This window comes from Taeniopygia guttata, chromosome 3 (genome assembly GCF_048771995.1).
Source record: "Taeniopygia guttata chromosome 3, bTaeGut7.mat, whole genome shotgun sequence".
NCBI classification, from domain to species: Eukaryota; Metazoa; Chordata; class Aves; order Passeriformes; family Estrildidae; genus Taeniopygia; species Taeniopygia guttata.
In genome coordinates this window covers 82,000,949-82,018,691 of record NC_133027.1, presented here as the reverse complement: position 1 = coordinate 82,018,691, position 17,743 = coordinate 82,000,949, and the positions used below count along the sequence as shown (strand labels likewise).

The 17,743-nt window shown below is 35.1% G+C and overlaps 1 protein-coding gene across 3 annotated transcripts in view; it reads right to left on the bottom strand.

Moving 5' to 3' along the window:
- Positions 1-17,743, bottom strand: part of TTC27 (tetratricopeptide repeat domain 27) — a 114,181-nt gene that overhangs the window by 27,291 nt on the left and 69,147 nt on the right. For all 3 annotated transcript variants that reach the window (XM_004174637.5, XM_072927212.1, XM_072927213.1), the window contains 2 exons: positions 5,708-5,803; positions 3,536-3,658 (listed from right to left, as the gene is read on the bottom strand). In XM_004174637.5, the coding sequence (XP_004174685.2) occupies positions 3,536-3,658; positions 5,708-5,803 (219 nt within the window). The remainder of the gene's footprint in view (positions 1-3,535; positions 3,659-5,707; positions 5,804-17,743) is intronic.

Genomic DNA, 17,743 nt, shown 5'->3' with positions numbered 1-17,743 from the left:
ATTCAACACTGACTTCAAAAGTCAGTTGATTTAAGCACAAGAAAGATTTACGCTCTTATCTTGTCTTCGGAACTACTATTAGTGGAATGGGAATTAAATAGGCAACACTTCATAAAAATCCCCAATCAGTACAGGGAGGCCTAGTTTAAACAACAGGTGGTGCCTTTTCATTACTCACTACACAGACTCCTGGACACCAAGTTCATGATTCATCCTGCATCTGGCTTCCCAACCTTAAACATCCATTTGCCATCCCATTTCTGCATTCCTATATTTTTATTTTATATATTTCCTAAAAGATCCTATTAGCCTCACTTTTTTCTGATCTACCAGTTCTATTATTTTACAATTAATTCCTTCGCTAGTTCAAAGTATTTCCTAGAAAGTCTTATTTTTTCTGCTTGCACATAATTTGCTTGGCTAACAGATAAGAAGCAGAATAGAGGAGCATGGGAAAAGGCGGTGAGAGAAAAGGAAAGTTCTTAGGTTTTAATTTCATCTTCCCCGTAATTTCATGCAAGACCCTGAGCAAGACATTTACTCCTCTTTCTTAGCTTTGAACCCATATACAGGAATGCTTATCTACCTTCTATGACTATGTAGAATGGAAATTAATCAAGTCCTTGAATGAGCTCATGCACTAATCAGTGTAGTACTGCTTTACATCTGAGAAGTCATACCTGACTTTAAAGGTGGGCTTTTGAGATCTTGCCATAATTGTGTTTCCTCACTCAAATGTTTTGAGATATCTGTGTCATGCAAGACAAGAAAAATAACCCTGCAGAACATGTATTGCTAGGATATGTTGATCTAAAACCAGATTCTGTATCATGCTGTATACTCTCACAAGATGATAGAATGGAGATAGGTCTGAAAACAGGCTATTGCAAGATGGAATATCCATCTGATGCCAAATGGCAGATCTCATTAATCTATCAAAGGTCAGCAGCTACCATGTTACAGAATTCTTGCAGGGGAGAAAGGCCTTACTTCAAGTGGAAGAACTGAGAAGTCACATCTCTGGTTCACCCTTTCTTTTTCTTTTAGCAGGGAAATAGTACCATTGTTAGGTGGAAGAGACCTCTTACACCTTAGATAAGAGTTGTCCAATGTTAATAATACTCTTGAGATTTCTGGGTACTTCTCACAGTTAAAAGAAGGGAGAAGGGCACTTTTCAACACTCACTACACACATGGACATGCCTCCTTTTGCAACAAGTCTGTAAAAGGGATAGAATGAGTAAAATACTTGAGTCAGAAAGCCACAGTAACTATCAATATACTGTGCATTCAGATGTTATAATAATTTCTTCTCCTTGTTCTGTGCCATTTTGCTCATTGCTTGGCACTCTATTACTCTTGTTGAGTCATGTAATAAGTCTACTTTTTTCAGGTTTTAAAACAAATTAATAGAGTGCCAATCTAGTAACAGTAACAAATTGTTGAAAAAGTTTGCTAAAAGTTTGTTAGTTACATCTTACCCTGCAAAATTTTTACTGCTACATGGCCCTCTTATAAGCAAATTAATTACGTATTTTCTAACAGCAGAATGTGGAGCTTCACGTGGCTTTATCTACGTACTCTGTTTCTGTATCAGCTGGTAATTCTAAAATAGGAGGGAAGAAGGTATTACTTTGATGTGTAAGTATGCATCACATTGGTATTGCTGATATTTAGCACTTTTATTATATTTTTCATTATTTAAATTCAGGTTTTCCATATAAAAGCATTTGTGAATAAAAAACATACAGAAGTTTATTAAAGAGAGTTTGTTCTTTTGCACAGATATATGCTAAGCTCATTAATAATTTGCACATCTAGTAGCCACCATACTACTCCAGTAGATTTTTGTGCATTTCTACAAAAATAATCACCAGGTTTAAAAACATCAAAACACTTTGGTAAATATATGCAGTTCACACTCTAAACATTTTGCAATAAAGTGCATAGATATTCATTCCCCTCGGTGCACAGCTACATGTTTCTAATTTTCTGTCTTTTTTGGTCCAAAACTAGCTTTTTTCCAGCAATACTGTAATTCCATACTTACACAGCATTTTCTCTTTTTCAAAGCACAGCACAATCCCTCATTCTGAAAGCATTTCTAAGCAGTTTCCTGTGTCAGATATCCTGTCTTTTTCTCTGAGTACCATTTTCATAACTCCCTAAGGGCAGTTTGTGAATGTAACTAGGACAGAATGCATTTCCAGGAAATGGAAAATACTGACCTCTATTTCTCCATGTACTGAGAAGATTGTGATATTAGCATGCGATCCCCAAGGCATGTATAATGTGGCAAAGAATTTGCCAGCCAGACATATCTGTTCAGTTTATAATGAGCAAAATCTAGGCTTTGGTGCATGACAATTAGAAAAAACCATGTAAGTATAAGGCGTTCTGCTTTTTTTCCTATCAATTGAAATTATATATCTCTATTCATTAAGCTTAAATTATATTAGAGAATAGTCTTTGTGCTTGTGGTATCATAAAGGCATATGTACATCCATACATTTAATGCTACCATACACCAAACAGAGGGAAAAGGAGGGGAGAAAAGAAAAAAACCTATTTTTGTCTGAAATTGAGTATTTCTGAATATCTATATGAATTCTGAAAATACTGCTTGATAGCATAAGTTCCTGCTACAGCCTGTGTGGGAGTTTGCACCGGAAAGAGAACACATTTACAGTTACATAAAAGCAGGCATTGCTTCCAGGTATGATTTTCTAAAATCTTCCTACCATTGCTCTAATAGTAAAAGCAAAATAATCAGCAATAGGAAGGCTAATATATCCTGTTATCAGCAATTTTAAACAGTTATGTCACTGATACACAGAGTTAGATGATGGCTTTTAACTTTCTTTGAAGCTGATCACACACAGCGGTACAGTGCTAAAGAAATGATGGAGAAGTTCAGGAAAACATCAACACAGACTTAACAAGTAAAGTCTTTTAATCTTACACCACTTCTTGTCTCAAGTGTTTGATTCTGTAATTTGAAAATGTTAACATTAAGCAATTAAATACATCAAACACTGATGTTACTCTATTTAAAGTGTTTTTAAAAACTACAGTGAATAGTTTGAAATCAAGTGGGAAAGAAAATTAATATTCCCTTCAGACAAAGTTTCAAGACTCCATCATGAATGACAGCTGCACTTTCCTGAAATGCCCACATTGCTGTTTATCCATAGTAGTTAATTCAATTATCCTTGAATATTTTCAAGGATCACTATCACAATCTTCTTTGCATCTCACGTTACTTCTGATTTATCCACTTCTATGTTGCTTACTTCTTATTTATCCACTTCTATGTTGCTTCTTATTTATCAACTTCTATTTCATGTAGCTATTACTCCAAGTCAATTCTTCTAGCATTTCACAGGTTATGACAGGCTCTTATGCCAGGTGTCCATTTTTCCTAAGCAGATTTTCCTGTGATGACACCCCTGTAGAAGTGAGTGTCCAGACAGTCCTTCAGCTTTCAGATGCTATTTCAAGATGGGATCTCAGCTACGTAAAACATTTTTCTTACCTTTCCATGTTGTCCTGCTCTTTCACAGCAGATTACTGCATCTTCCCACATTTCGAGCTCCTCAAATATTTGTAAGGCAGAGCTGGTGCATCCCAGCTCAAACAGTAAGTTTGCAAGCTGGCGCTGGAAAGGTAAGAAATTCCAGGTAACTGAAAATAGTAAATAATGCCTACAATTTAAAAATATGTTAGAGGCATTTCTGACATCAACAAGATAATATGGAATTATTCTCCTGAAACTTCAGGCTGGAACCTCAAACAGTGTATACACCTCAAAAACCTCCCACCAACTGAATAAAAATAGTTGTGCTTTGAACAATTTAACAATATAATACAAAACCAGAAATGGACACAGCAAGAATGAATTGACAGAGATGAACTTCCAGCCCTAAAATGAGGCCCATGCAGCTGGAGAACAGCTGCAGTAGGATGTTGGGAATGCTGAGTGGGAAACAGAGGTCAAAGAAGGGAATTAAAGTCCCTTCTAGCAATGCTTTGTCATAGTAATCTGCACCTGTGGAGAAACAAAGATGGAGAGAAAGGCTCTGATACAATTCTGTCCAGTAGCTGTGAGAATCACTGTCCCAAACAGCCAGTTCCAAAGGATGTTGGTTTTTACCCAAACCAATATTGAATTTAGGTTCAACTCCCTAGTTGAGTTTTCCTCATAGTTCAGTCAGCCTCTTTGTTATTTCAAATTCAGCTATTATTTCAGTGTACTAATGAAAATAAATTAGTAATGTCTTCAATTTTAAAACAAACATGGCATTTTTTCACTACTTTGAAAAGTCATCTTTGGTCTTTATTTTTTAAGAGAAGATTAAAATTGCAACTAGGTTTTAACCTCTGAAGAAAGGGTAACATGTACTATGGGTGACAGACAAATAGGTTTGCAAAAATAAATGGGAGTATTCTGTGTATGGACAGCTACTTATGCTCCACATAGTTAACCTCTGCAGTGGACTTGGTGATCCTGAATAGACTCCGTGAAATTGTCTACATATACCATGAACCTATCTTTATTTCTTTGGGTTCAGTATGTATTGCAAATCCAAGGAGTTACTAGAGGGGATTAGACTAGTAGTAAAAAAAATTAACATCTGGCTACAATTCTTTGATATAAATATGTAAAAAAATCTGAAAACTTCTCTTTTAGCTTGATATTAATCACTTATGAAAAACGTTTTGCCATTGGCTAAAACTAAATCTCATTAATGTTTAATTAAATTTGCTCAGTTATATTTGGTAAAATTTATATATGCAATGTGTCTTCATTACTATGACTTGAAGATTGAGTCATCTTTCATTATAAATCCCTATTTTAGCATTTCTATCTTTGGCTTAGAAAACTGGCTTGGATTGAAAATGCCACTCTGACAACTGGAAATGAAAACCATATTTGATGGTTATGTTGCAAGTGCCTGTTGAAAGGCTATGTAGAAAATCTTGAGAATGTTCGGAGAAGATATGATTGGTTAAAACAACATGCAGTGAGATGGTAAATCAAAAAGGAATAAAACACCATTAAAAGTAAACCAACATGAATACCTTTGGAGGTATGCAATGTTAACAGTTTTCTTGAGTTTGTTAAATACAGCATCATCAGATAAGACTTCAGTGTGTTCAGTGTGTAGATTTCTGTTCTAGAAAATGAACAGTGTAGTTATGGGTACAAAAAAATCCTGTCAGTATTAGTAAAAGAGGGGACTGTCTCAAAAAAAAGCTTTCTCAGCTCAAGTTCTTCAGTGTATTATTGACTCTCAACCTGGCTGATTTGACCATTATCAACTTCCCAAAGTGAACTTTAAAAGACAAGAAAGATGCAAGTAACAGTAGCATAAGTAAGCCAGTAATAAAAGGCAAGACAGTGGCAAGTTTATTTTAATAGGAAATATCTTTGAAGCTTGCAAGTTTTAGTCTACTTTGTACTGGAGGAAAAAGAAAAATAAAGAATTGCACTAAAAAGCAATTACTCCTGTGCATATCAGAAAAAGACAAAGCAATGTAGAACTTGACTTCTCTCCAGAAACACCTAGTGTATGTTAGGTGATCTCCATTTCTACAGGGATTCAACTCAAAGTCGCATCACACTCACTTGACTTTGGAGTGATGCAGCATCAAAAATAACAATCACAGACTCTTAAGTAAAGATTGAAATGGAATTGTTTCACACCTGTATGGCCCAATGTGGAGGCACCTGACAACAGTAGAAAATCTTCATGCGTTCAGATACTGATGTATTTGTATTTTCAAACTGGTCTGCAAGTGCCTGTAAATGCAAAGTATATCCTGATTTAGTATTTACTCAGATTTAATCAACATAAACCCCCTACAAATTCGAAGTATTCAGAATTCTAGGCATTTTTTACATACTGGAGAAATTATAATAAGTTATAATCAATACCAGGAACAAGAATCAAATTTACAATCTCAAGTAAACACTCGCAGAGTCCAACTGCATCAACTATTGAAGTGACTCTGCCTAATGCATTTCAGTCCTTAAGCTACTTTTCCCCTAAGACAGAATTGATGTGCTTTAGGCATGACATTTCTTATTTAAAAGAGAAAGACAAACATATTAAAGTGGACCATGGTTTTGGAAACAGCTCTAATACAGAATAAATTATTGTGACTTGGCATACAATTCAATTCAGGCTATTTTCTTTCTCTTGGTGGAGCTTTGGATTGTTGAAATATTTTCTTCTGAAGCCCTTTGAAAGAGAACGGTAACTTTCACAGAGAAAAACTGCACCATTATTTTTTTTTTCTCTGAAAATCCACTACAAAGTTATTTAAATCAAAATTCAATAGCAAAAAAACCCCACAACATTAAAGAAGGCTATAGCCAGAAAGGTGGTTAGAAATTTTAAGGTAAGGGAGAAACTCTCTTCAAATGCCAGTCACCATTAAGTAGCAAATTTAAGGACAGCATATAAGTAAGGGAATATTAAATTACTTGTGTTCACATGATTCACCCATTAAAGTCTCTTTAATAACTCAGTCAAAGACTTACACATGGTGCTACACAGGTCAGAATTTTCACACCTTTCTGAAAATGAATGCAAAGATTCCCAAGCAAAAGGAAAAAATCGATAGGATCACTTCTTTCTCTCTCTTTCTAAACCCAATTGTTGATACCAATAATGCAACTGACAGCTGCATAAAAATCAAATTTGTGATTCAAAGTGCTAAGCATATTTTACCTGTTAGTGATGTTAATGGGATTTACTAAGTGGCTTCATTCTTTTAATAAGAAAAGAAATCACAACATGCAGCAATAATTTAGGCTCTAACTTGATGCTTAACCTCCTAATTTTAAATACTAATATTTCACATATTTCATTTTATTCACATTCCTTTTAATAAAATTATCTCTAGAGGCCTGTTCCTACAGATTATCCAGAAACCTATGCCAAGCAAATGGCTGAGATGTATTTGTAGTAAGGAAAATGACACACTAATAGAATTGCATTCCTTTACACAGTTTCAGACAAACCAAAAGAGTCAGATTAAAATAAAACTTTTAAAGTAGTATTATTGAATTTTAGAACTTATTTGAATACAAGCTATATAGTACATTATATTTCTCTGTTTTAGTTCTGATGAAATGTTCTAATGCAATGCAGAAGCACATTTTTCTATACTCTGTTGTAAAAAAAATTAAACCAAAAAATTGTCCAATTCCTTGGGTACCCATTTACAAGAACAAACAATGTAGTAAAAGACAGTTAGAAAATTTAAAAACAATAATTGCTCTAAGCCTTAGAAAAGCAGGAAACTCCTAAATATGTCCTGCAAAATATTTTTTTTGAGGAGTACAGGAAATTAAAGGCAAGCAATGTTTTAAGTGAATCAAAATAGGTTTTTTAAACTTTTTGCCTCACATTTTTCTAATTTCTATTGTTCCAACAGAAAAGCTGAAATACAAAGAAAAGCATTTTTTCAGAAAAATGTATTTTATTTTAAAATGTGTGGCCACATCTTTTCTGCACTTCACAAGCAGAAAAGCCTAATGTAAATGACGTTTTAGAGGAGAATATGATTGACAACAAGTAGAATTCTCTCCCTTCCAAAAACCAATACTGTACTCTGTTCAGAGTTCTAGCAAAAACTGAAAATGTATGTAGAACTTATGAATATTATACATTCCTTAAGAAGAGTAAATAGCAATGAATTTAGAAGTCCTAAAAATCCATGGTGAATCCACTCTTTAATACATTGAAAAAGTAAGCTCTGACAGTTCTGCCTACTACTGAAGTATAGAAAATAAGTTATTCAAACTTTGAATTCTGTGTTTCTGGATAATGCTTGAAGAAATAATATTTGGGTTGTATAAAGGCAAGAAAATGAGAATTCTAACATTATTGTACAGCTAATATCTAACATTTATTAGATCACAGAACAATAAATCAATAAATTCAACAAGTACTATCAAGTGAGCAGTCTTTCTCATTAATAACCTTCAACACAAATACGCTGTAATAAAAAAAATGTAAATACAGAATACTTGCAACACAGTCAGATGAAAGATTTTGTGACTTAGTTTGACTTGGGACTCAGATTTCTGCCTTGCAAATTGTTGCATAGAAATATAGCAGACACCTATCAAAATTCACAATTCTAAATGATATGAGTTCTTCCCCAGGCAATATTTAAAAACGTTAACAGGTTCCTCTCCCACCATGTAACACACCCTCTTCCCAAGGCTTAAACTGTCATAGCAATGAATTCTAAAGTCAAAAAACACAACATAGAGACACTTTAATCCAGTCTGGAAACAACAAAACCAGATAGTTTTGATGGAATTTTGTATCATGAGCAAAGACTATACTATTGCCACATGAAAGTATGAAAAGACGGCTCTAGAAACTGCAATGCATTTTCCCCACCTCACACTCCAATGTCTGCTCTGAGATTAACCAGTACAATAGGCAGCCTGTTTGGAATAAGCACACCATGCTAATTTGAAATTATCTCAGTAGGGATTTTATTACTTTATTTATCAACCTCAGTCTAATCACTTTTCTAATCAATCTCAGCTGGTAATTATCCACAACTGAAGTATATGAAGCTTGTAAAGGACTTTCCCACCTTGGACATAATTTTCCTATGTTCATTCCCATTGTATATTCCTGCTTTGCTTGTATGTTCAAAATATGTGTAACACCACTAAAGGTCCTCAAGATAAAATATCATCAGCTTTGATCTTCAAGCTTGACCAAATTTCAATCTCTTCATCCACTCCACGTTTTACCATCCTTATCTTCAGCCGCTGAGTTAGAACTCTTTTTTTCTTTTTAGCCAGACCTTATCTCTGTACTTCATCTCTGGAAATACTACTACACCCTTATGGTTTCTGAGTTGCCCTTTTCCCACAACATTATGTTGTTTGATTTCTCAACCTACTTACAGTACAGTTTTTAAATTTGTTATTCATCCAATTGGTCTGAAATCTCTCCCCCAAAGATTTGTTCCTGTAGTTAAAATACAATCTTCAGATTGCTTTTTGTATCTAAGGTAAAATTAATGACAATTTCACGTTTCTATCTATACTTAACCTCTTTATTCCAGATTCAAAAGTTTACTTGCTTTAAAAAATGCCCTTTACATGTAATACTAACTACATGCAAACATTTTTTTCCCATCCATTTCACCTAAAGGACCATGTCCTGATCCAAGCTTACTTAGGGGGAAAATCCCCCTGCAACCAAACAAAAAAGCCCCAATTTCCAATCTTTTAAAAAGAGCAGGATATTTAATACTTGTCAAAAACTTACTGGAAACAGCATAACACCTTGCTTGTGCAGCAACTACTTAATTCCATCTGAATCTCCCATCTCAAAAACACCAAAGATACAACTACTCCTATCCAACTTAACATTGCTGGCCCAAATAAAACCTCCATTTTATACACGCAATTTCATCTCACTTCTTCCCAAGTTTCAGTAACACACAGTGTGACTGCACCGCTTTTTCCTTTATCTATCTTTTCCAACAAGAGAATTTTCCAGTTATAGGTGTTCCAGCACAATTGTTCCACGTGATTTCCTTCATCCGTGCAATAGCTTGCTTCACAGGGTTAATCATCACAGCTTGTTTGTATTCCTGCCTTGTCCTACTGCTACCCAGGCATCCAGCTGTTTTCAACCAACCACACCCTATTTAAAAACGCTAGTCTTTACCATGCTATTACTTGACCATTTGCTATGCATTTACCAGTACTACTATCGCCACCCTTCCTTTATTTCCTCATACCCTTTGATTTATCCTTTTACTCTTGATATTCCTCTTTATTTATGATTTTATAGACAGGAAGATTAGATAAGTTTTTTCTAGACTCCTGCTTCTCGAACTTGTCAGGCTGCCAGAATCAATCCCCAGTTAATACCTCTGGGACTCCACTGGTGATTGTCCACCCATGAAGTCCCCTCGACATGAATGCTCACACCAACCATAAACCACTATGTTAATCAATCACCTAATCCCAGCTGACTGGGATTAGGGGTCTGTGGCATTATCTTGCCCTGCTTTTACCCTTCTCCAGTACCTCAAAGCTGTCTGCTTCTCACATGTTTTTACCGTATTTGACAAGGATTTAGCTTGATTAGATGAATGAAAAGTGCCTTTCAGTCTTTTCCAACACAGAAACTCCAGACACACTTTGCATTAAATTCTTGTCATTCTAGAGTTCTTTTTCTTCAATTTCTCCCAAGCCTGAAGACTCATAAAAATCCCACAAAACACCCTGATGTTTCCACGTTCCACCTAGACAACCACTTCCATTTTCCTTGTGCTTCTTCCATTTCTGTACATTACCTCTGGATGACTTATAAGCAGTAAGCTGGTGTCACAACTCTCTTGCTCTTGTATTCTAACCGTTCTCTTAGCTACTCACACAATTTATATACTTGCTAAAGTATCAAAGTATGGACAACAGCTGTGGGACTGCCTGGTGGGTCATGGAATTGTGTCAGGCACAGAAGTGCCTGACGGCACCAAGACATAGCTGGAATTGTTCAGCTGCTTGGAAGAAAGGTGTCTGGAAATAAAGCAGAGCAAGGGGTAAAAATACATTTGTAGGAATAATAAACCTGCTCTCTCACCTGTATGATGGTTCCTAAGAACTTAGCAGGTGTACAGCTCAAACTGAACTGAGCTCACCTACATTATTTACTCAAAAACAAAGTAGAGGAAAGCTTTGTAAAAATACCAAACAACTACATGTGTAACTCTGGTTGTGGAATTACATTGTTCTTATTTTATTCATAAGCTTACTTCAAAAATGAATAGAAAAATTTATCATCAAAAGGCTCATTTGATCTCCTACTACAGAAGGTGGTCTCACAGAGAGTTTCTACTTCTCAGTATTTATGAAACAAAAAGTGGGCATTTTTTTAAGCTTATGGAACTTTAAGCTCTTGTGGATCCTGTAATATGTACAGACTTCTGTAAAACTTTCAGAGATTCATTGATTAATTGATTCAAACTTTCACACAATTTAAGATTTAATTCTAAATGCCTTAAAATATTTTTTGAGGCAATGATATTAAAATACTTGTTTATTAGGAAAATCTAAATAATTATTGAAGTTTCAAAACATTAATTAGCTTTATTATTTTTCAAATTGTCTTCTGTCAAGTTACATTTTCTAACAATAAAGCCTGAAAAATGCTGCAGAAGAAAGAACTACAGTCCAAGTTAACTTGGGATGTATTACAACAGTACCTGTCACAACCTTGTTCCACAACAGTGTACACAATATCATATAAACCTAGAAAAGTACAATAAAAATCCTTCATTCTTCCTGAAGAACATACACATAATCAGTGTCCAAAATTCAGAAAACTGTATGCCTATTAGAAAACAGATGACAAGTAGAGATAATTAAATATGCAGAATAAATAGATTTATTTCTTTCCTCTGAAATATGTATTAGGTATTCCAAGCTTTTCTAGTATAACTATTTTAGTACTTTGTGGATATGTAATTAGATCTTGAGTTACAGTCCTTTGATAATCTTACTTTAAAAAGCATTTAACCAAACATTTACATTTCAAACAACACACTTACTTCAATAGCTCTTTGTCAACCCAAGATCTCCCGAAACCAAGACCACCAGGACAAACTGAGACATATGCAGACTTCTAAAATGCAATGGTCAAACTTGAACTACCAGTGAAGCAATGCCAGAAATGATGAAACTATTAAACATTTTCATATAACAATGCGGTAAAGTTATGCATAATGGGAGAGTGCAATTTGTGACCTAGTCCAAACACCATGACAGAGATTATAATGAAATAGTGATTACTTTATTGATTGTCAATTTTATCACTAGAGGAATAGATACAAAACCAGTTCATTGGGTCATATTACAGTCATCCATTATTCAAAACAGTGTTTTGACAGTTCAGACAGAACTTCGTTGCTTGGAAACTAGAATGACTTAAATGAAATAACAAGCTATCCTTTTAAAAGCTCAGAGATTATATATTCCTGTCAAACAATGAAACCATCTCTGAATAGCTAAGAACTAAGGCATCAAAACACACAGCAAAAACCATTAAGCAAGGATGCATTTCAACATCAAGAAGAAATCTCTCACTCATTTATCTAATTTTCAAACTAAAATTATGACATTAAATACTCAAGGAAAATTTATTACAATTATCACTATTATAAATTGTAATTTGTAATTCATGGAAGCTTAAATACACTATTTCTTACACTGTGCAAAGATGCCAAGCTGAAGACCACTACTTACTGGAGATTTCACATTATTCACATTCTCAGGAGGATAAAAATGTTCTGTGAGAACTCTGCAGAAGTTAAATGCTTAAAAGCACAAAAAAGTTGCCTCTTTTTTGCACCTCATTAAAATACAAGTCTTAGTTTCATTAAAATCTTGCAGCCTTGAAGACTCATATTTTAGCTCATTTTGCAAATTCACCCTTCTCAGTCATTTTCCCAATCACATTATTGCTTGTTAGGATTGACCTCAATTGGTGTGTTTATTTAAACCAGCTAGAGGACTGTGTATCGCATCGCTCCCCAGGAACTAAAAATTGTTTTAAAATTTATGAAAACTTACTTTACCATGTTGTATAGCACTGACTGCCTACTTTGTATTGCAAATAAAAGTCTACAAGGTGTCTGGAACACAGAAACTGTTCAGATTTCAGGATGCTTCACAGAGAAAAAGTACTAACAAGATAATGCAACTTGAAACAAAATTAACTGAAACATTCAAGTAGAGGAGTTTAGGATGCAAGTTTTCAAACCTAAGTCAGTTTGCATTGAAAGCAGTGTTTTACCTACTTTGTTCAATGCTTTGGTAAAACCTTCTGGATAGTATTTAGTCACTACAGTGATAGAAAATACAGTGTTCACTGACCCAGGTTATTCCTGGGTCCGTGAATGGAAAACGGTCCCAGTTTCTAGCAGCTTTACACACAGAAAGAAAACTACTGATTTCTTTTAACTGAAATGAAAACAAAAATTTTCTATGCATATTCTCTCAAATTAGAGCAATCCTTTTTTAAATGGCAGACTAATTCCCAACTAACACTTTGCTTATTTTTCCCTCCCACCATAGACTCAATGGGGAAATTTCTCTGATCTCTAAAAACAGGAGGTCTGCTGGTACTTCAGCACTATCCACCATAGCAATTTTCTAGTAGCTGACCTTGATGAATTCTTCAGTTAAGATGCTCCAGCTCTCAAGGCTGTAAGTAGCAATAGTACTGATTATGAATAAAGAACATGGATTCTTCTGTGATATCTCTTTTTTCCTTCTCCCCACTAAACAGCTAAAGAAATTTCTTGGCACCAAGAATTTCTCACCAAATACTTAAAAGCTTAAAGTTTCTAGGCTGAGAGGACTATTTGTAGAGGCTTTTTCAGGACAGCTTTCTCTGAGGCATCTGTACACCAGCTTGATTTCACTGTCAGCACTTGACTTGAACTTTGCAATATTCTCTTCAAGACAGATTACAACTAGATAATTTCCTAACATGGTTCAAGTTTGGCGCACTTAAAGTTGTTATTCCCTTTAAAAATATAAGCAAATAATCTTTTTTTTTTTAAACAAAGTTTGTGTCTATTTTGCAGCAAAGGAGGATCTTGCTTGTAGCCTTCAATAAAGATCTGACTGTTCATGCACTAGAAAACTGTGCTTTGGTGCAATCTTTCCTCCCCAGCCCCATCAGACATTACAATAAATTGTTATATAGAGTAACTTACATCAAACATTTGTGTATATATAACAGATATATTCTTTGAGAGATGCAGTTCTTCCTCAGAAGGGCCAAGAAAGGAAGGAGATAGTCAAGCTAAACCCTTTAATTTAATATTTTTTTCTATGCATTATATAATTGTTAGTTTGGGTATAGTCATAAACTTTCGTAACTATGACCCATTTGATCTATCCTGTATTCCAACTGGAACACACTGCTTACAAAGAATAATCTATCAGAAATATCCTGTAGTTTTCTGTTGCTGGTAGACTTGGGTTTACCTACCATAGAGCACACATTTACATTTTGCTAATAGTAAATTCTGCCATAATGTATATATACACATGCAATTAAAAAAAGTCAAAATATCTGTAAATAGCAAAAAAAAATCCTCATTCAAGCTTTAACATATTTATTCCTATACTAGGAATAAATACTCAAACCTTTATGCATGGCAAAAAAAAGTTGGAATAGATGGTCATTTCTGAAACAACAAATATTTAAAAAAAAAAAATTCAGAGGAAAAGTTCTTAAGAGTTGTCACCAATTGCAAGCATGCAAACATTTACAGCTTCCTACCTAGGGCAGAGACTGGATGTTATTCTGTTATACAGAATAAATATCAAAGAAAAAAAACACAGCACAAAACAAAATGCCATGTATTCATGTAACTGTTTTGGCTCAAGTGCATTTGGTTTTAGTGCAGTTGCACCAAGCATAATTCATTCATTCTACTAAGATTCTTGGAAAAAGGAAAGAAAATCATGTCTAGTCTTATCTAGATACCCATAACCTGAAATCATAAAAATTGCCAGAAGCTCTTTTTTCAGTAATCAAAATAGTCAATTTATCCTGGGGGTTTTTCACCAGCAAAGTCCTCTATTGCTGTTATCTGTTTTTCCAACTATTTTCATTCATTTGAAAACTTCAAGAACATCTTTACTTATTTGGTGAAGGGGACAGGAGCATAAAGAGAAAAGAAAGACAAGTTTGGTCTCTTTTGTCCTGAATCCAGCCAGAATGTCTCAGATAACATCTTGGGACACCCATTGTTTTCCCTTCTTACAAGAAGAAAATAAGTTTCTCCTAAGAATAGCTGCCCTATACAATGAAACCTTGACTGATACCCAGTAGTTTCTATTGAATAATTACTTGGCAGGAAATAAACATTCTTCCAGTAGCTGAGCCTGACCCAGAAACCATACAGTGTACAATGGTAAGTACATTAGAAATATGACACACAGGCAAAGCATTTAAACTTTAGCTATCCCAAAAGAAAACAGTCACATGTAAAGAAATCTGTTTTCAATATATGTATTTTCTTGAAAGACATCCAATCCAGTTCTTCACATGTTCCTGGAAAGTTCTCTATACATCAGGGAAAAACAAAAAAAACCCCTATCACTCTCTGTTAGTCACTGATCTACTCACCAAAGAGGAAAAATAAACATCTTGAGTAACAACAGGTTTGAAATCAATTACATTTCCAGAGAAAATAAAAGCACTCTATGCATTAAATGTTCCATGCCTGATTGTATGACATATTCAAACAGAAGTGCATCAAGCTCCCCTGAAGACTCAGTTCTTTATTAAAGAAGGTGGAATCCACAAAAACACAGTTCTTTCTACAACTATAGAGCCTGTTTGGCACAGAACCAGTCAAAAAAAACAGACCAAATGAAAAATTTCAGTCAGCTGGACAAAATTTTATGGTCTGTGCTGGTAACTCACACCAAACTGGTTGATGGACAGAAACAACAAAGAATCTTCTGCTACTTCACAGGACTTACCACTCTAAAAACCTTGCCCAAAAAAACCCATGGACTATAGAAACTAAAGGACAGCCAGGATAACATGTACATCCTTTACTCTGTTAGCAATCTTCAATTGCTGAACTGAGGACTATCAGCTGCAAGTCCTAAAGGTACCACTCTTGCATTGGAGGCAATTTTCTTGCAGATCTGCAGGAAGGGGTAGCATGCTGTTGCCAAAGGAACAGATGCACTTTGCTTTCAGCTAATCCTGGTTAACTTGAGATACTCTAACCTGAGCCAGAGGGAGAGTACTGAAGGACAAATTAACTCTTCCAGCAGTAGCTGCCACCACCAACTTCCGGCTACCGTTTTTTTCCAGGGAAGAGAACATGAGCCCAGGAGTCTGCTGGGCTTCTGGCCATTCATTCAACCCCCACCTGCACCCTTAATGGAGAGCCAGAGGAAAGAAGGCATATTTCAGATCAGTGACAAGGGCAAGGTGGAGCTTGGGAGCTCCTGAAATAGTTAAAGATTGCACTGTAATTTGGCATTTTTGACCTTCTAAGTGTCTGAAACTGCAACATTATTAATGACCTCGGCTTGTGTGCATTTCACAAAGGGGAAAGCAGAAAGAAAGCAGACGTGTTCTGTGGTAGAATCATTTACTACGTTTCTATTTCTAGTTAACTTCAATGTTTATCCAGATCTGTATCTGGAAAAATGTGCAGGTATAGCACAGCAATGTGCATAACAGCTACAAACAAAAATATTTATGCCATTTAAAAATCTAATTCTGGCATGGAAGGTCATATTGCTTACAAAAACATCTCCACATTTGTCAAAATCCTTAAATCTTATCACAAAACCACAGTGCTGTCATTTACAATATTCAGTCAGAAAGCAATACCGTAAAAACTAGCTAACTGCAAAAGTAAATGGAAATATGGAAAAGAATCATTATCATATCAAACGCAGAGGGAGGCTGGACACCAGACTGAGCCTTCCAGGGAAGTGGTCTCAGCATCAAGCCTGGCAGAGTTCAAGAAGCATTTCAACAATGCTCTCAGGCACATGGTGTGACTCTTGGGGATGGTCCTGTGCAGGGCCAGGAGTGGGACTTGATGATCCTTGTGGGTCCCTTCCAACTCAGCATATTCCGTGATTCTGTGATCACAAAACTCTCCATATGCCAGTCTCAGTGATTACTTGGATCAATGGTCACTAAATCAGCTTAGAAAGTACAGAATCCAAATATATTCCTCAATTCATAACTAAAACTGAAAGAGGAACTAAATGAGTTGAATTAGGCCAGAAAAATCAGTTCTCTGCTTAGAAGCCACATCTAGCACACACTATTGCAAACTTTGTCTCTAGTCTAATATACGAGATTATCAAAATTTTCTATCTCCATACTAGCAATTTAGAAATCACAGCAGTCACCATATTAAATAGGGTTTTTTAACAACCCAAACCTCCTTGTAACCTACCAGAAAGTGAAGCCCTCGGCATGATGGAAATTCTTTCAGTAGAAACAACTATCAGAAAAAGCAGTGCTCACTCTCCACTGCTCACTCCATCACAGTTACAAACTAATTTAAATGCATCATTTTCATTTCACATGAAACTAGTTCTTAGTTTTGTAAATGGTACAATCATTTAATCTAAAACTAGAAAAATAACATTTCCCTTTGTTAATTACACAATAGTTAATTCTTTCCTATTTTATCTTTTCCTCAGGCATTATTTTCCATCCCAATTTCTGTACTTATTTCACAGGGATTTGTCACCAGTGTAATGGCCTTTTTTACAAATCCCTTTTTCCCATTTTTTGTGGATGCATATTCTCTAGGTCAAAGACTACAAATCTCTACAGCTTATACTTCAAAGTTTTGCTGCAGAAAACTGATCTGTTGAAATTTTACTCTTAATAGTGGACAAGAAACAAATTTTCCAAAGAATTCTACTTGATTATCCTTAGTGTTGACCTGAATAATAAAAGTAAAGTATTTCCTATGTACTGTGCTGAAACTCTACCCCATTTGGCTCTAAATTTTTTTGCCCCTAAACGCCTGAGAGGAATTCTTTTCAGTTTTTATCAGATTTCCCACTGAAAATCTCCTTTGGTAATAAATGCATTGGCCTTCCTTAAAATCACAGCTTGTATGCTGACCTGAGGAAGTAAAATATCTATTTTGTATCTGGAGAAAATAAAAACCCTAC